At 47.9% G+C, this 19,969-nt stretch overlaps 1 protein-coding gene across 6 annotated transcripts in view; it reads left to right on the plus strand.

Moving 5' to 3' along the window:
- SHROOM3 (shroom family member 3) overlaps nucleotides 1–19,969 on the plus strand; it is a 229,511-nt gene that overhangs the window by 199,615 nt on the left and 9,927 nt on the right. For all 6 annotated transcript variants that reach the window (XM_082236253.1, XM_082236258.1, XM_082236256.1 and 3 more), the window contains 5 exons: nucleotides 392–3,704; nucleotides 8,901–8,977; nucleotides 11,919–12,782; nucleotides 14,167–14,682; nucleotides 19,351–19,504. In XM_082236253.1, the coding sequence (XP_082092379.1) occupies nucleotides 392–3,704; nucleotides 8,901–8,977; nucleotides 11,919–12,782; nucleotides 14,167–14,682; nucleotides 19,351–19,504 (4,924 nt within the window). The remainder of the gene's footprint in view (nucleotides 1–391; nucleotides 3,705–8,900; nucleotides 8,978–11,918; nucleotides 12,783–14,166; nucleotides 14,683–19,350; nucleotides 19,505–19,969) is intronic.

Genomic DNA, 19,969 nt, shown 5'->3' on the forward strand with positions numbered 1-19,969 from the left:
CTCTTTCTCTTTCTCTCTCTCTCTCTCTTACTCGTGGGTGTCTGGGTATTTTGGTGACGTTTAGGGTGCTTTTGATGGATTACGAGGGTGGAGCAGACATGCTTGGACTTCCCTGCAAAGCTTCCCCTGCTTGCGACCTGCCTCCCATCTATTTTCCCCCCTCCCTTCCTAGTGATAAATAAGAGACATGTGTTGCAATGTCAAGCGGTCCTTCCGAGCAAACCAGGATGACTGCAGACTAAGAACAGAACAAGGCCCAAATATGGGTTTTCGTCTCTTCCTCTAAAAACTAAACATATCCCTCAGAGTCCCTTTATAAGCCAGTACGACTCTCTCTTGCTCTCATGTTAACAAGTTTTCGCTTCTCTCTCTCTCTCGCTCCATCCTCCAGTTCCTCCACAAGCGATCTCTCCGGTTATGAGCATGGCTATTTAAGAAGAAGTCCTGACCAGTACAGCTCTAGGGGAAGCATGGAGAGTTTGGACCATACTCCTGTGGGGTATACCCATCACCCCTGCCACCTTTCGCCAGCCAAATCCACCAATAGTATTGACCAGCTTGCCCATCTCCACAGCAAGAGGGATTCCGCCTACAGCTCTTTCTCAACCAGCTCCAGCATCCCCGAATACCTGGCTCCCACGTTCTGCAAGGAGAGGTCCTATTCCATGGAGAACGTCCATTCCCGGGGCAGACCGCAAGAAGGGGGAATGAGGCAGGCTGACATCAGGTACATTAAAACTGTCTACAACGCCCAGCGAGGCGTTTCGGAGGAATACGAAGTGAAGTCCTCTGCTCTTTCGCCAAGCTGTGAGTCCCAGGCTAAAGGATACGGCTACAGCAGGTTGCACGGCTACAACAAGGGCCTCCCGACCCGGAGCTCGTCTGACAGCGATAGCCACTATATGAAGGGGCCCCCCATGCCACCGACCCGTAGTGACAGTTACGCAGCAACCAGGCACCACGAGAGGCCCAGCTCCTGGTCCAGCCTTGAACACAGGAAGTCCTGTAGGACTCACCCCAAAAGTGCTTGGCCTCACCTAGGCCAGGGCACCCCTCCTCCAGGGCATCTCCAGAAACCTGCATTCCTAGAAGGACAGCTCCACACTGTGATGGAGAAGAGCCCAGAGAGCAGTCCCACCATGAAGCCCAAACAGGTTTACTCGCAGGCAGCTCAGCCAGGGCAGCCTTTGCTTCCTACTGGTGTTTACCCTGTCCCTTCTCCTGAGCCCCACTTTGCCCAGGTTCCTCACCCTTCCGCAAGCAACAGCGGGATGCTTTACCCAGCGCTTGCCAAAGAGAGTGGGTACGCACACGCCCCTGTGTCTTCTCCATCCTCGTACGAAAACGTTGCAGCCTGCAGGCAGCATGCTGGCTTGGACGAGAACGGAAACCAAAGCCCGCCGAACAAGGCTGCCATCTTCTACCAGCCTGAGTACGCGCCAGGGAAGAAGCAGGAGGTGGAAGACGCAGCTGCAAAGTTTGTCTTGTACAGGATGCATCCCGAAGCCTACCCCGCGTCTCCCAGGCAGGATGAGTCGGCCCCGCCGTATATGACCACAGCTTCGATCCAGGAAAGTGCAAGAAACGCACAGCACTCGAACCACAGCTCTCAGGCACGCCTGCCTCACCCGAGGGATGCGATTGACAGCAAAGGCCTCTGCCACTCAAAGGGGTATGGGGCAGGAGAGCAGAAGGAAGATAAGAACGCAAACCTGCACCCCACAGCTCAAAACCAGTGGAACTCCAGTAAGGCCAAGCAGCATGCTTTTTCCTCCTTGCAAAACATCCCAGAGAGCAGCAAGCTGCAGAACAACTCGGATCTGAAGGAGGTACCACAGTGCAAGGGCTACTCCGGTGCCAAGTGGCATGTTGTGAATTACAGCAGCCAAGCGGAGAAGGGGCAGATCCCTGGGCACTGGCAGGATGGCGAGTGGCACAGCTTAGAAGGGTACCAGAACACCATTCCCAGCGCAGAGCATTTCCATGGGGTGGAGCCAAAGTACAAGGAGCCCTCTTCTCCGATGGCCCCTAAGATGTCAGACTTAAATATTCACCAGCTGGGTTCTAGCAACCTCCAGAACACTCAGTATGGGCAACTGGACTCTCGGAAGGCCCGGTGCTCTGTCCTGGAGAAGGTCAGCAAGATAGAGCAACGTGAACAAGGCGGCCAGTGGCTGCAGAGTGTCAGCCCTAACAGCTTCAGCCAGAATTTCAGTTCAGGCAAGCCCAACCTCAACCATGTTGAGGACATCCGAAAGAGGCGGAACTCTCAAGAGCATCTTCACTTGCTTGGAGATCATAGCCGCTTGACCAGCGCAAGGAGCTCAGACCCGGCCGCATATATGCAGCGTGCAAGCGAGAGTGGGGCTGGCAGACCAGAGAGGGCTAATTGGCACGGTGCAGAGCAGCAGATGGAGGCAGCAAGTGCTGCCATGGCGATGCCAGGATGGCACAGCATCTATCATCAGGCCGGGACCTCTGAAAGCGAGCCACCGAAACCGGCTGGGCAGCTGCCCCAAAGCAGAAGTGCTTTCCAGTTGTCGGAGGAGCGCGAGAGAGAACTGTTGTGGAAGGGCAGCACCCAGGACTCGAAAGGCTCGCAGCTGGACCTCCCCTTTAGCAGGGCTTATAGGAACAGCATCAAAGATGCCCAGTCTAAGGTTTTGAGGGCCACCTCCTTCAGCCGCAAGGACCTCAACATCAGCCCTCAGTGTGGGAAGGAGCCCAGAAGGAGTGTGCAAAGACCGGCCTCAGCACATGTTGGGATGAGGAGCATGGCTGCGTCTCCCCATACCCCAAAGGAGAGGCATAGCATCACACCGACAGAGACCAAGCTGGATTATCCCAACAAAGAGAGCCTTCCTGCGCCTCTGCATGTGGCACGCATTGGGGGCAGGAGACGCCTGAACCCCGACCAGAAAAAGAAGTCTTATTCCGAGCCGGAGAAGATGAACGAAGTGGGTGTGTCTGACAGCGAGCTGTCGCCCTTCTCCCACCAGAAGAAAGCCCTCCAGTTTGTTTTCCCAGAGAGTACGGTGGCTGACCGCCGCAAGATATTTGAGAGGGAGAACAAGGCGTGCTCCACCATCAATCTTTCCAAGCCGGAGCTGAAGCAGCTGCAGCAGAATGCGCTGGCAGATTACATTGAACGCAAAACTGGGAAGCGGCCTTCGTCTGCATCCCAAGACTCCAGCTTCCTGCAGGAGGGCTCTCAGTCCTCTTGCACGCAAACAGGTCCCCAAGAGGGGCAGTCTCTTTCATCCTCATCCAGCATGAATTCTCTCCAGGACCAGAGTCTCTGCCATCGCCGGGAGTCCCTGGAGCCGGTCTCTAGAGCAGGGCGTGGCTTTGCCACTCTTCCTCCTGGGCTCACGGGCTGCTTCGATCCCAGCGGACCTGAGGGCAGGAAGGTGACCAGCCCAAATCACGGCAGTAGGAGCAGCTCCTTTCCCAGCTGGCTGAAAGCAGACCGGCGTCAGGATTGCAGAGCTGACCCAGAGCTCACCAAAAGCACCCAGACAGATCTTGACGTGTGCACCAAGCCATGCCATGCTAATGACCAAGTTCTGGAGAAGAGGTCCGCACCCACCAAGAAGCCCGGGAAGTCAGCCTCTGCAGAGGACTTGCTGGAGAGATCAGAAAACCAGGCAGTCGCCGTCCACATCCGATCCAGGTCGTCTCCCTCAGCGGATAAAATGTGCCAGGTATGTAAAATATATGGGACTTGCTTAGTCCATCTATTGTTCATTCCCCCTGGTTATGCTGGAGCGTAGACATTGGGTCGTATCCACTGTTAGCTCTGCTCAAAATACTGTGGTCCCATTGAAGTTAATGGGTGTGACTACCATGGAGGCATTAATTCCAGAGGGATTAAGCATAGCTTAGCTGGGTTCAATCCACTATTGCAAAGGTTCTAGTGAGCAGTGGAATTTGGTGGGTATAAAAGCCACAATAACCCCTACATTCTATGAGAATCTTCACATTTGCATGGAGGTTTCCCTTGCCACCTCTCCATAGAATTGTAGAGTTGGAGAGGACCCCAAGGGCCATCTAGTCCAACCCTCCCTGCAATACAGTAATCCTGCCCACAGCTGTCCCTGGGTGGGCTCGAACCACCAACCATCTGGTTCACAGCCAGACGCACTGAACCATTGCACCGCATGCAGATCTGGAAGCCCCTGGGTGCATGGAGCTCTGGATCCTGGGGCATAATGGGCCTGATCCCCAATGAAAATTTCCAGCACAAGCCCTGTTTAAATGAGAGGCAATTGTGAAGAAGCATTCTTATAATGTATCTATTCATTTACATGGGACCAGAGAAGGAAAGGTGGGTTGTGCAATGTTTGGCTGGTGGTATATCCTATCTTTGTTGAAACATAGTGTTTTTTTATTATTATTCACATGCATCCTGCTTTTCCCTTTGAGGGAAACTGTATCTCACAATGTCCTTCTATTTACATAAGGGCAACATTGGATGTGTCCCATGCATTTTGTCCTTGCAGGGCTACCTGGGAATCTGACCCTGGGTCTCCCCATTTCAAAGCCAGTGCTATAATACCCCGCTACACTGCAAACTGATTGTCATATTGTTTTATTGTTGACAATGGAATTTAAATTGGCTTTGGGCAAACGTTTTTAGTTTTACTCTGCATCCAGCTGCTGGTGCAAAGCACCACTTGGGAAGCCTTCTGCCTGCTGAGCGTTTTTTAGAGAGACAAAAAACTGGGTTTCTGGAGGGAATAAACCCCACAAACTCACAAAAACCATTTCTCCTCTTATTAGCACCACCAGGTATTTTATAAGGCAATCTGGAAAACCATTTGCTCTGAGATTTCTCTTTGTAAAGCCCAATAGCCCTGCCAGATTGCAAAATGCTTAGCCTGAGGCCTTCTGTTGTTTTCTTTCTCCTGCTGGCTTCTCTGCGCTCTTGCGCTGGGTGTATCAGGTTGTCTTGTCAGGCCACCACCAAGCTTGTGTTTTCAAAACAGGACAGAATAAACAGCAAAGCAAAATAGTGAAGGAGGCAAAATGCTTAAGCAGCTGTGGACCACCAACTTTCTCGTGTGTCCCTGGTTTGTAAGCAAATGTTCTAGCTGTGCCACGTTATCTAGCTAACATCCTTGGTGTCCATCGTGCATTTTGGCTCTTTTAAATTCACTCTGTGGAACTGTGTTGATGGCGAGAGCCACTGCAGTCCTTACGAGCACATCCGGCATGAAGCTGAACTAGCTGGCATTTTAAGGAGCCAGTGTGGTGTGGTGGTTAGAGTGTCGGACTAGGGCCTGGGAGACCAGGGTTCAAGTCCCCGCTTGGCTGTGAAGCTCACTGGGTGACCTTGGGCCTAACCTACCGCACAGGGTTGTTGTGAGGATTAAATGAGGAGTGGGAGAACCATGTATGCCACTTTGAGCTCCTTGGGAGAAAAATGTGGAATATAAATGGAATCCAATGGAGGTTTTTAAGCAGAGGTTGGATGGCCATCTGTCATGTATGAGATTCCTGCACTGCCCAGGGTCCCCTCTACAATTCTATGATTCTATAATTTGCAAGTACCGTCTTTTTCGCCCCATAGGACGCACCGGCCCATAGGACGCACCAAGTTTTTTTTTGGGGGGGAAATAAAGAAAAAAATTTATTTCCCCCCCACTCAGGCGCTTGTGGGGCCGGCAGCGGGGAGAAGCGCTCTTATCCCCACCGCCTGCCTTCAGACCAGGTCCGGGGACAGCGGGAAGACGCGCTCCCCCCCCCCACTGTCCCCGGAGCTTGCAGGGCTGGCGGCAGGGAGAAGCACACATCTCCCTGCCATCAGCCTCCAAACCACATTGGGAGACAGCGGGATGGCGGCGTGCGCACCGACCCCTCTCGCTCTCCAGGATTCAGCGAAACCCTGCATTCGCCCCATAGGATGCACACACATTTCCCCTTCATTTTTGGAGGGGAAAAAGTGCGTCCTATAGGGCGAAAAATACGGTATGTGGGGTTTAACCATACAGATATTGGAATAGAGCCACACCACTTTACATTTTAATATCTCATTTTATTCATTTATGGTATCTCTGACCCATCTTTCATCCAGCCGGTCCCAAGGTCAGAATCCAACGATAAAACAAGTTAATAAATTAATAACCATAGGCACATATTGATAAAAGCAGAAAACATTCTCAGATCAATGAGCAACAGCATTATAGTTCTCATCCCAAAGACCTGGATGAAGAGATAGCCAACTGAAAAAAAGTCAACAGTGTCAGCCGTAGACACACCAATGCACTAGATCAGGGATGTCCAACAGGTCGATCGGGATTGTCTGGTCGATCCCGTGGAGGTTTTGGTCGATCGCAGGCTCCTTTTCCTTCTGGCTCCACCCCTTCGCCCTGTCCTCCATTTGCGCATATAGCAATTTGCGCATGATAGCAAGACCTACACTGGCTCCCAGTACGTTTCCGAGCACAATTCAAAGTGTTGCTGCTGACCTTTAAAGCCCTAAACGGCCTCGGCCCAGTATACCTGAAGGAGCGTCTCCACCCCCATCATTCTGCCTGGACACGGAGATCCAGCACCGAGGGCCTTCTGGTGGTTCCCTCGCTGTGAGAATCCAAGTTACAGGGAACCAGGCCTTCTCGGTAGTGGCACCCGCCCTGTGGAATGCCCTCCCAGCAGATGTCAAAGAGAACAACAACTACAAGACTTTTAGAAGACATCTGAAGGCAGCCCTGTTTAGGGAAGCTTTTAATGTTTAATAGACTATTGTATTTTAATATTCTGTTGAAAGCTGCCCAGAATGGCTGGGGAAGCCCAGCCAGATGGGCGGGGTATAAATAATAAATAACAAGTTGTTGTTGTTGTTATTATTATTGCTAGAACGGGAGACAGAATTGTCGCTACGAGGCCGTTTCTTTTCTTAGCAATCTTTTGGTGAGCAGCTCAACCACTTTGACCTAAACCCCCCTCCCAAAAGGGGTAGATCACTGCCAGTTTTTTATTTTGTGAGTAGATCACAGTCTCTTGGAAGTTGGACGTCCAAGGGGGAAGTCATTCTGGAGATAGGTTGTCATTTCAGAGAAGGCCTTCAACCACCATCCCTACCACATGCTTCACCTACTGGTGGGGCCACATGTAGGGTAGCTTCTGCAGATTTTCACCTACTGGCAGGATGGTATGGAGACAGTGTTTGCAAGTCATTTAGGGCTTACTGTCAGCACCTTGAATTGAGCTTGGGAAATGAATAGGCAGTCATTGCAGAGGCAAAGTGCACCCCAAGCCAGAACAGGGCATCTCACTGGTTCCAAAGACCTGTGAGTCCATCCTAGCCCCTCTGTCTTGCTGATTCAGTTTCAGGGGTTTGTTTGTTTTTTGGAGGGAAGCCAATGTTTGGTGTAGATGTGACCAAAGAGGGAGGAACTAAGTCAAATTGGAGGGTATGAAAGCCTCTGTGGCCACACAGGTTCTCCAAGGCCGGGTCAATTTAATTGCAGCCAACCTGTGGTTTGAATATGAATGTTTTCCTGCAAACCCCAAACATGTTTTTAGAAGGGGGCGAGAGAAGGGGGTGAGGACAGAGAAAGAGTAGCAGTTAAAGCAAAACAGGATCTTCTCTTTTTTTCTTCCTTGTTCCCTGTTTCCTTTTTTAAAAAATCAGGTTTGCCAAAGCCTTTTTTTCTGTTGCAGCAGCAGACGTGCCTCAGCTTTTGGCTTGCTATATATTTTTAAAAGGGATATATACTGTTCCCTGCAGACGGACTATAAATTACACTGCAGTGTCACTGAAGGAATTTGTTTAAAGATCTGAGGAAATTGATAGCTATGCGGAATTGCTGGGCCATCTGTCTTCAACCACACATTCTCCATCTTCTTCTGCGTCTCCTCTTTTAGCTTGTCTCAGCCTGCGTGCTGGGTAAATCTCCGGCTTATAAATTTGGTCAAGCACTTCAAACTCCCCACCCTGTCCCGGCTACCGCCTTTGCATCTAACAACAAAGCATGGCAAACTTCGGGGGTTTTTTTGGGGGGGACAATCTTTGGAGTGGAGAATTATAGATTGAGTTGTGAGCGCCTTGATCTCAAAACATGCATCTCTTCACATCTGGCAACTATATTGGTGTGCAAATTCCCAGGCTCTTTGTCTTGTTCTAGAATTGGGCTTTTCCTGTTTTAAAAACTATTCACTATATCTTGATAGGTAAGAATGTAATTGTGCAGGTGAATTTAAATTGGCAGCAAAGTCTCCCCGTGTCTTGGACGTCAGATGTTTTGGATGTCAGATGCTGATTTAGTCCAGCATCCTTTCTGTTCTTATGATGTCCAACCAGATGCCTGTGGAAAGCTCACAAACAGGATCTGAGTGTGACAGCACTCTCCCCTCCTGTGGTTTCCAGCAGCTAATATTCCATAGAATCATAGAATAGTAGAGTTGGGACACCCAGAGAGCCATCTAGTCCAACCCCCTGCAATGCAGAAATCTCAACGTGTGGTAAAACTTAAAGTTAAATGCCCCCCATGGTTATTTAATTATAGAATGTGGCATGATGGATTGTGCTAGAAGGTGGAATATAAATATTTGAACAAATAAATGCACGTATTAATTACCATCCTACACAGTCATACCTCATGTTACGTTTGCTTCAGGTTGCGCGTTTTCAGGTTGCGTTCCGCGGCAGCCCAGAAGTACTGGAAAGGGTTACTTCCGGGTTTCGCCGCTGGCGCATGCGCAGACGTACAAAATGTCACGCGCATGCGCCAGAAGCGGCAAATCGCGGCAGATGCGGGATGCGTTCTGCTCATGTTGCAGAATGGATCCCGTTCGCAACCAGAGTTACCATTGTACTTCTAAAGCAGTATTTATGCCTGCCTGCAGAATGTTCAGTTTTCTGTTTGCTTTTAACTTTGCTTCTCTTTCTCCTTAAGGACATCCTGATGGGAGAAAGTAGTGAGTTCAGCCATTTTGTGAAAGATCCTTTCTATGTCGTGGCTGCTGGCACCAGGTAGGTACTTATTCATTCATTCTCTCTCTCTGTGTGTGTGTGTGTGTAGCACATACTACCAAGTGACGACAGAGCAGTTTCTGTAAGAATAAGTAAACTACACCATTAAAAACCACAGCACACAATGAAACTAATAGTAAGATAGTCGTAGCATCTTAATACTGTAATAGTATAATGAATGTTCAATGAAAGGGTTCTGATCACCTTATATTGGGGGGGGGAGGAAATTCATTAAAAATAGTAGGTGAGCTTGCCCCATATATAGCTGGGGGGGGGGGGAGCTTGCACACATCTTCATCAAAAGAAGCAGGTTTTAAAAAAAAAATCACAATTGCCTTTGGAACAAAAACAAAAACCTGTTTCAAGGTGTACTCCGAAGCAGTAAGGGAATCGAATATATCTGAAAAGATTGGCAAAGGCACAGAAACTAACCCAAAACTTTTAAAACAAATTCAAAGGTATGTCTTCCCTGTGAACTGCATTCTTGCTCAGACACAAAAGATTATTGGATTTTCTGTGCCCACTCGTAGCACAATATCCATGCAAACTTTACCTTGAACCATGGTTACTGCTGCCGTCGCCATGGTTGTTCCAAAGCAGCTCTGGATAATGCATAATACCTCCCACCCACGCTGCTAGCACACATCATGTGGTTATGTGTGTCATTGGTATGATATGTAACCACGCAGCCCTTCTTAACCGTTTGATGGAAAATGTTCACATTATCGGGAGAGGCGCAGGGGTCACAGTGAAGGAGGTGCAAGCACACGATGTATTCTGAGTCAGCTGATTCAGACTCTGCTTTCTTTTGATGCACCACAAATAGCCTCTTATCACTTGGAGCAGCCTTTGCCAACATGGTGCCCGCCTAGTGTTTTGAACTAAAACTGCCATCAGCTCCAGCCAGCATGGCTGTGCCGCCCAGTGCTTATGGGAGCTGTAGTCTGGGGGGCAACAGGTTTGCAAACGCTGATGTATGGCTTTGAAAATAAATAGTTTTAGAGCAGAGTGATTAACTTGGAATTGCAACAGCTAAGCCAGTCTTGGCGCCGGTGCCTAGTTTCTAGGAAAGTATTATGAAGCCAGAGGAGCCAAGACTTTTGCCCCGTGGGAATCTAGCAAACCGTTTTCGAATAGCTTTTAGTGGTCTTTGCGTGAAAGCAGCCCTGGCTGTCGTCTCATCCTTCCCAATTAATCAGTGTTTCGAGACGCTTTTTATGAGTTGGCTTCTGCATGCAGCTTCTTAAGTAACGAGATTGACACTTGCAGAGAAACGAGCCAACGGGAGCAGGATATGGGCTATTAAGTAATATGCCTCACTGCCAAGCCTGACATTCCTAAGTGCTTATTACCGTCTTAAGGTCTTCGGAATGCCATTGCTGCATCAGCAATGTATGTGTTACATTAAGCGCATTCCTCTGGCGGAAAGCTTTTTTGTGTTCAGGGATTGTTTCGCAGTTCTCTCCCCCACCCCCGCTCCAAAGAAGGGAACCGGTTGAGTTGGAAAAGCAATAGTTCACAGCAGACTAGCTAAATATGCAAATGAGCACTGGGCATTATTGAAGATGAGTCAAGGTGGGCCTCGTGAAGAGAAAGCCTAGCTCACGGCTCTGCCAGAATTCTGAAGGTATCAATAAGCCAGAGAGAATTCTTCACCATTCGTAAGGAAGTGAAGGTTTGTGGGCTTCCAAGGAAGCCTTTGATAAAGGCTTTTCATAAAACTGAATGGTTATGGTATAAGTTGAAACATCTTTTCAGGGAGCAACAGCTGGAAGAAAGAGAGATAGTGAATGTTAAAGGTAAAGGGACCCCTGAGCATTAGGTCCAGTCATGACCAACTCTGGGGTTGCAGCACTCATCTCGCTTTATTGGCCGAGGGAGCCAGCATGACTAAGCCGCTTCTGGCTACTTCCATTTCAACATGCTTTCGAACTGCTAGGTTGGCAGGAGCAGGGACCGAGCAACGGGAGCTCACCCCGTCGCAGGGATTCGAACTGCCGACCTTCTGATTGGAAAATCCTAGCCTCTGTGGTTTAACCCACAGCACCACCCGCATCCCTTCACTTTTCCTTAAAGGTAAAGGGACCCCTGACCATTAGGTCCAGTCGCGAACGACTCTGGGGTTGTGGCGCTCATCTCGCTTTATTGGCCGAGGGAGCCGGCGTACAGCTTCCGGGTCATGTGGCCAGCATGAATAAGCTGCTTCTGGCGAACCAGAGCAGTGCACGGAAACGCTGTTTACCTTCCCGCCGGAGCGGTACCTATTTATCTACTTGCACTTTGATGTGCTTTTGAACTGCGAGGTTGGCAGGAGATAGTGAATGTTAGGCTAAAGCAAAAGGAACTACTTCAAGAGAAAGACAAACAGGCGTTATTATCTAAAAAAAAAAAGGAATAAAAATTTGCAATAGGAATGAATATCAGATAGCAATCATGGTGCCATGTGGAGACTGTGAGGTGTACACACTTTTTTTTTTTTAAAAAAAGCAAGTTTCCAGTCCTTAACACCGGGGAGAAAATTGCTTGTAAGCATAAGGAACATAGGTAGAGGCTCAGAGATCAGAAGCGGACTATGTATTGGTTCTTGGCACAGACTTCTGCTTTTATTTCATGCGCCCAAACCTTCCCCTCCCACACGGCATGTTTTCAGCCTGCCTCCTCCACAGCCTGAGTTCTTGATAAAAGAAATAACACGTTCAGCAAGAACACAGATAATTGCAGTATAATGAGAATATTGGGTGCATGCAAAGGTTCTCCATTTGTGCAGGTTTTATTTTCGTTGCTGAATTTTTGCAGCATTTGAACTTGGGGTATTATTATTATTTTTATTATTATTATTATTGCAAAAGCCTGTAGCCCGCATTGATATAAAATTGATGCATCAGCTTGATTGCCTTTTTTTTTTTTTTTGAAAACTCACTAGTTTTATACCCTGTCCTAGATCGTTTGGCAACAATGAAAGAAGTCAGAAGGAGAAATCGGCGTTCACACAATATCGTCCCCACACTCGCCATAGCAATGAGAGTGTTGGCAGCTCATTTGTACCGAATGAGAGACAGAAAGCTCCGGATCTCCTCAGGCACCTCAGCAGGACCTCAGCATTTTCCTCACCTTCAGCAGATACGAAGGGCCATCTCCCTGAACCTAAGCCAGGCACCAGGCTTGCTACCCCTTCCAGATTTGGCTGGTCGCCATCTAACGGTGCTAACCCCATGCCAGCTCCCTCAGATTTCCAAGTTGCCAGTGAAAACCTAGTCACAAGATGGCACCCCAGACCTGAGAGGGATGACATCGTTCAGGGCCAGGTTCCGGAAAGTTCCAACGGCCCACCTAGAGAGCCAGTGGAAGAAATTACCTGGAGATGGAAGGTGACGCTGCCTCTAAGGCACCTCCCGCCTACAATTAAACGGATCAAAGATGACGGCCCCTCCAGAAGCGCCATGCCTTTCCAGACATCTGGGCAGAAGGCCTTCCAGAGGTGGCAAAGCCTTCCATCGCAGAACAGCTCCTCTTCTGAGCCAGAGACTCCTTCTGGCCAAAGCAGGCTGTCCCTCCGCATCTCAGAGTCCTGCCTGCAGGTGTCTCCTCAGGAAGAGGGCGATGATGACGTTTTCTTCCAGCCTCGCGTTTTGGATGCCGCCTATGAGCTTTCGCCCCCTCCACCGCCACTCCCCTCCCAGAGCCCCATCAGTGCTGCTGAAAACACCATGGAAGAATTCCCTCCTCCTCCTGCTGGCATTCTGGAAGAGAAGGAGCCAGCAGCTGGGAACACTGCCAGCCTTGGAGAGGAGGGGTCTGCACCCAGGTAAAGCTCTTCTTGCATGCCCTTCCCTGCTCTTACTTTGCAAGCAATCCTTCTTGGCTTGGAATCAACTTGATCCCCTCCCCCTCTTTCCTTTTTCCTTTCTCCTTCTGTGATGGAACTCCTATTTGGGGACTTCCCTGGCTTTTTTCTGGCCCACGTAGGACCAGTCTGAATAGTTGGCCTTGGTGAAGATTTGACGTTTTCATCCACAGAAAGTTCTTGATTCGAGTTTCTATTGAAATGAGGCTGCGTTTTAATGTTGTATTTTAATCTTGTTTTTAAGTTGTATCTTAATCAATTGTTTTATATCTGGTGTTAGCCGCCCTGAGCCCGGTCTTGGCTGGGGAGGGCGGGGTATAAATAAAATTTGTTGTTGTTGTTGTTGTTGTTCATGTTTGGTTTCTTGGGATTCCAGCAACAATAACTTTAAAGGGTGCATAGAGCCTCAATTTTTATTCAACTAACCATATATTTGCTCCCAAAAGCTTTACAGCTGTTGAGGTCAACTGTTCTTTGAATAAAAACTGCCCAGTCCTCACTTAAGTTTTTGAAACCTTGGCATGTAACCTGTGATTATATTTGACCTCAGTAGATGTTCAATGGCAGTTAATATCCAGGCAGTATTTAATTCTATTTCAGTGGTTCCCAAACTGCGGTGGGTGGGATATGCACTGCCCCCTTGGTTCCATAAATTCGCCCCCAGTGTCCCCATTGTTCAAATTAAAAATATTTAGTTTAACTAATTCAACAAAATTGATGAACTTCATCCATTGATGCCAGCTTTTCCAGGTCTGATAGTCATTTATACAGTGGTACCTCGCAAGACAAATGCCTCGCAAGACGAAAAGCACGCAAGACGAAAGAGTTTTCCGTTTTTTGAGTCGTTCCGCAAGACGAATTTCCCTATGGGCTTGCTTCGCAAGACGAAATGTCTTGCGAGTTCTTGCGAGTTTGTTTCCTTTTTCTTAAAGCCGCTAAGCCGTTAATAGCCGCTAAGCCGTTAATAGCCGCTAAGCCGCTAATAGCCGTGCTTCGCAAGACAAAAAAAACGCAAGACGAAGAGACTCGCGGAACAGATTAATTTCGTCTTGCGAGGCATCACTGTATCCCCTGCTGATCCCTTGCCTCTTAGCACTCTCTGCCTGGTAGATCCCTGCCAGAATGGTACCACCCATTTTAGGAACCACTGTTCCTTTTTTTTTTTTTTTTTGATAGTTGGCATATTCATATTATTAGGCATGCATTTAATGGCTGGCCTTGTTTGATGGTTACAGCACATGACCGAGAGGCTCAGACGATTTTGTTCTTGCCTTGGGAGAGGGGTGTTGGCACAGAGTTTCAGAAACCCTGGTTTAAAATAGTTCTTTCCCCTGCTTATCGGCAGAAACTTCAAAAGGATTCCCAGGAACTTTGGCGAGAGAGAGGAAACGCGATCAAACGCCGCCTCCACTGCCAACGCCAAGAGCAGCCGGGCTGCTTCACCGCCCCCTGCCGGAACCTCAGGGCCCAAAGCGAATGGCGCCACGCCTTCCTCCGAAGCACAACAGTCACCTCTGCCTGCTCAGGGTCTGCCTGACGAAACTCCTGCCAGCCAGCTTCTCGCGCCTGTCATCACCAGCAGGGAGCCGGAAAACGGTGACCTCAGCCCCAAGAGTAACCCAGGGAAGATGAAGACCCCAGAGGACATCAAGGAGGAGGCTTTGGCAAAGGAGATCATCCACAAGGACAAGTCGCTGGCCGACATCCTGGACCCCGACTCCAAGATGAAGACCACCATGGACTTGATGGAAGGGATATTTCCCAGCGGGGCCAGGATGCTTCGAGAGAACTCGAAGAGGAAAATAATGCAGAAAGGGGTCAACAGCTCTGGCAGTGGCTCTGTCCTGCCCAGTAATAGCAAGTAAGTCCCATTTTCTTAAGGTTTTTGCAACCCATAGAGCAGATATTTTTTTACACTCCACTTACACGATGGGGCATGTTTTAAGCTCCATCTGCCTGTTTATCAGGCACCCATCCTGATATGTCTGAACAAAATTTATCTGGTTATCTGACGTGACCTGCGCATTGAACATTCATCGCAAGCACAGTATTATTATTATTATTATTATTATTATTATTATTATTATTATTATTGCAAGATTATACGATGTCGCCATCTGGTCCTTGTTATCCTGCACCTTCCAGTGCAGTTTCTCGTCATTTCTGTCAGACTTCCCACATTTAGAAGAGTTGGGAAATTGCATGGAATAAAAACCACTAGATGGCAATGTTGCATAACCTCCAGGCAAATCTTGTCCAAGAAAACCAGGATGAATGCTCCATAAACAAGCCCATCTGGAAGCGCCCCTGGGTGTTAAAATCTTCCCTCTCTCCAGTTTGCCCAATGGGAATGTTTTCCCCAAAGCACGCCCACAGCTGATGTCAACTGTCAGGTGGGTGGAGATGCAGCTGCCAAATAATGATCAGAAGCCTTAAAGTGCATTCCCAGTTGGGCATTAGCAAGGAAAGCTTGCTGTCAGCACCAGTCAGCTGACTGCATTGTGGAACTCTCTGTCAGGAACCATAATAGGGTTCCCTTGACCCATCAGGACCTCCATAGGGCAGCTACTGCCTGCCCCAAACAGGCTTTCCGTGAGTTCAAATATTCCTTTGCCTCACTGGCTTGAATCGAAGTGGGCTGTACGAAACATTGGTGCTCTTGTTTGTTGTTGTTTAGTCGTGTCTGACTCTTCGTGACCCCATGGACCAGAGCACGCCAGGCACTCCTGGTCTTCCACTGCCTCCCGCAGTTTGGTCAAACTCATGTTCGTAGCTTCGAGAACACTGTTCAACCATCACATCCTCTGTCGTCCCCTTCTCCTTGGGCCCTCCATCTTTCTCAACATCAGGGTCTTTTCCAGGGAGTCTTCTCTTCTCATGAGGTGGCCAAAGTATTGGAGCCTCAGCTTCACGATCTGTCCTTCCAGTGAGCACTCAGGGCTGATTTCCTTCAGAATTGATAGGTTTGATCTTCTTGCAGTCCATGGGACTCTCAAGAGTCTCCTCCAGCACCATAATTCAAAAGCATCAATTCTTCGGCAATCAGCCTTCTTTATGGTCCTGCTCTCACTTCCATGCATCTCTACTGGGAAAACCATAGCTTTAACTATACGGACCTTTGTCGGCAAGGTGATGTCTCTGCTCTTTAAGCTGCTGTCTAGGTTTGTCATTGCTTTTCTTCCAAGAAGCAGGCGTCTTTTAATTTCATGACTGCTGTCACTATCTGCAGTGATCATGGAACCCAGGAAAGTAAAATCTCTCACTGCCTCCATTTCTTCCCCTTCTATTTGCCATGAGGTGATGAGACCAGTGGCCATGATCTTAGGTTTTTTAATGTTGAGCTTCAGGCCATATTTTGCGCTCTCCTCTTTCACCCTCATTAAAAGGTTCTTGTTACTTTTTTATTAATGGCTCCTATAGTTATGAACTGCCAGAAGGCTTGTTGTGTGTCCTCCATCAGCCACAGCCAGCACATAATTAGTAATAGCAGTACAGTGGTACCTTGGCTTACATATGCTTCTGGTTACATACGCTTCAGGTTACAGACTCTGCTAACCCAGAAATATTACCTCGGGTTAAGAACTTTGCTTCAGGATGAGAACAGAAATCGTGCAGTGGTGGCACAGCAGCAGCAGGAGGCCCCATTAGCTAAAGTGGTGCTTCAGGTTAAGAACAGTTTCAGGTTAAGAACGGACCTCCGGAACGAATTAAGTACTGTACAGTGGTACCTTGGTTTATGAACTTAACCTGTTCCAGAAGTCCGTTCTTAAACCAAGGCATGCTTTCCCATAGCAGCAGGGCACTCAATTTACAAATGGAACACACTCAACAGGAAGCGGAACATGTTCTTATTCCAAGGCAAAGTTCACAAACCAAAACACCTACTTCCGGGTTTTGCAGTGGTCTTAATCCAAATTGTTCATAAACTAAGCTGCTCTTAAACCAAGGTACCACTGTAGTAGAATAACACAAAACACATAATAAAAACACCAAATAACGCCCCTGCCGCAACACATTTAAAAGGGCACTGGGTGTCAGTCAGCCTAAGGCCCAGTTGAAGAGAAATGTTTTTGCCTGGTGTCCAAAGGTGTACAGTGAAAGCATCCCACAAGCCGAAGCCCAGCAGAAGTTGGTGAAGCCTGACCTTAGGAGTCCAAAGGCAAAACAGACCATTCCCCATTGGATTATTCTTCTTTATATTTGTACAACACCGAGATGAAAATTCCACGGTTCATAAATAAATAAAATTTGGCAGTGTTGACATTGTCAGGCTTTTTGCAAAGTGACTCTTTTGGGGTTACAACATTACTGTTGTCATTTGGCAGCTGTGCCATCCCTGCTGTTTTATTTTTTTTTAATGAAAATCTTTATTAATTTTCACATAAACAAATATACATGATAAAAACAAAATATACATGAATTACATAACATACATAACGAAAAACACTACAAATGAATAGAAACAATAAAGTAAGAGAGGATAAAGAAAGTAAGAAAGGATAAAGAAGCATACATAAACAAATACGATATATTACACTTACATGACAGATTAAAATATATAACTTCCAATAATTCTCATTATATTACTTATATTTTATGTATTCTTTGCACAGATTCATATTATTTTGTTTTGTGTGTGTGTGTATATATATATATATAATCCAATATAATATTTTATGTATTTCTTGATTACCAGTATCACTCTATTTCTGCAAGTATCTTATTGTTCATACAGTACAATTTTAGATATTCTTTGAATATTTTCCATTCCCTATATACCTTCTGGTTTGACACTCCTCTAATTTTTCCGGTCAGTTTTGCTAGTTGCAGGTATTCTATCATAAGAATTTGCCACTCTGTAATCCACCCCTGCTGGTTTAATGCACAGAAACGCACACAGCACTGGGTTTCTTTTCCTTTTCCTTTTTTTTTTTTTTGCAATGCACCCAAAGAGCTATTCCAGGCTCCTACCTGCTCCCCTGAAAAGGGACACAGCTTGATTTTTGCTTGTCTGTGTTAATGGCGCACGGGTAGAATGTCACATAATCTCTGCAAGGACTTTCTTTTGAAAGAAAGCACGCGATATCTAAGAATCAATCCGTCCTGCAGCTTGGGAGGAATGTGCAGAATGAATAGCGCCTCTTTCTTCTGGTGGCTCTCGAGTTCGGTTCAGGGAACAGTTATGATTTCTCAGAAGCTTATTGGAGTGCAGGAGGTGTGGAGACTCCGGTCTGGGCAGGGAGGGGCAAATTTGGTTCTCCAAGTCACTCTGTCTGGCCTCTGGGACTCTCCCGACACCACACGCTCTCGCCAGCCACACACCACCTCTTTCCAAGCCACTGCCTTTAACAATCCCGCTTTGCAATCTCCTGACGTGCTCTTGCCTGGCTGGAACGTGTCCTTAAACTCTGATTGGACCTTTTGGTTTCCTGAAGCAAGGCCAGTGAGAGGCGTGGCCTGGGAAGGGGTGTGGCCTGGAGGGGGCTGCATTTGGGCATTAGATGTAGACTGTCAGTAGCCCATGCGCTTCATTCCGGTGGTCCATGGCATCTTGGAGAAGAACACTTGCAGTCGCAGTTCTCCTGAATTTAAATGGCAATGCAATAAAATCATAGCTGTCAAGTGTCCCTTATTTGGCGGGACAGTCCCTTATCCCAGCGCCGTGTCCCGCTTCTGTCCCTTATTGATGATGTCCCTTAAATTTCCCGGGTTTCAAAGGAAGCAGCTCCTTTCCCTCCCTCCCAGCCGGCCAGGGAGGAGGGAGGGTCCAACTTTGTTGCTTGGCTGCGTTGCTCACCCAATAAGAAGTCTAAGAACGACTGGGGGGGGGGGTAGAGCTTGCATGCCTTGTGCTGATCAAATCGGCTGCGTTTCCTGGGGACTCACCTTTGCTCAGCGCTTCCCAGCGGAGAGGTGACAGTGGTTTTCCTTGAGGCTTGAGGCTTCGTTTGGCTGCTGGCTGGGCTTTCTGCCTTTGGCTCGGAGGGGCTCAGATGCTGAACATACCTGTGCTTGGAAAGTCCCATATTTTGGCTGCTGATCCCTTATTTTCGAGGCTGCTGGTCCCTTATTTTCAAATCTGTAAGTTGACAGCTATGAATAAAATTACATTGTAAGAACCAAAAGAGCAGTAAAAATGAAATTACAAATCATTCACCACCTAGCACAGCCCACTGCACACCAGGGAGAAAAATCATTAAGTGGTCTGCCAAGACTCTCAGTGATTTTTAGTGGGAGGGAGCTGCTTAGGCAGTCTTGTGCTATATGCGTGGGGATGTTGATTAAGCATGAACCGTTTTTTAAAAATAGTTAAACTTGCGCCATCTGGTGGCAGTCCCCAGTTAAATTCACTTACTTGTGGGGAAAGTACCAAAGAAGCCATGGGTTTGGGGTCTCAAAGCAAGGCACGAGGGCAGAGTTCAAAATCCCTTCTGCAGTTTGTGCATGCGTGTTTCTTCATCGGTACAAGAAAGACAGCCGTGTATGTCCCAGACTCCTACATACATATCTGTTCTCTGCCGTGGTTTAGGAAAGATGAGAAAGAAGCTTCTGCCTCAATGCTGGCCTCGTGCTCAGCTTACTACAACGTATCAGTACCCAAAGCCGAACTCCTGAACAAAATCAAGGATTTGCCAGAGGAAACAGGTGGCGATGAAGAGCAGGTGGCAATCAATGAGAAAAAGGTGAGTTTTGAGCATCTCTCAGCACAGAAGGAACCAAGTGTTGGGATATGAGTACTACGCAGCTGCAAACTAGCAGCTTGATGTTTACATCACATGATGGCCCTGACCGTGGGACAGGATGTTCAAGGGAATTCACAGGGGTTTGTTCTTGGTGTAATATGAGACCTTCCTGTTGCTTTTGTGAAGGAAGTCTCTCAGAGTTGCTCGGAGAAGTCTGAGTGAGCAGACATGTTTTTGTACAGTTGTACAGTCAGAAATAAACTCTAGATGTAATAGACTTTCTGACTATCTTCTTTCTCCTGCTGGTATGCAAGAGCAAAGGGGGTGTGCACCTTTCACGAGGGAGGTGTTGCCTATCAAGATCTTCCTGGACTGCCGGAATGCCAGCCAGGGTAGATCACCAGCAAACAAGCCCCAGGAGCCTAGGAGAGGGGCCAGCCTCTCCCGAGGGGGCTAGTTTTCCAA

This window comes from Podarcis vaucheri (genome assembly GCF_965113315.1).
Source record: "Podarcis vaucheri genome assembly, chromosome: 9".
NCBI lineage: Eukaryota > Metazoa > Chordata > Lepidosauria > Squamata > Lacertidae > Podarcis > Podarcis vaucheri.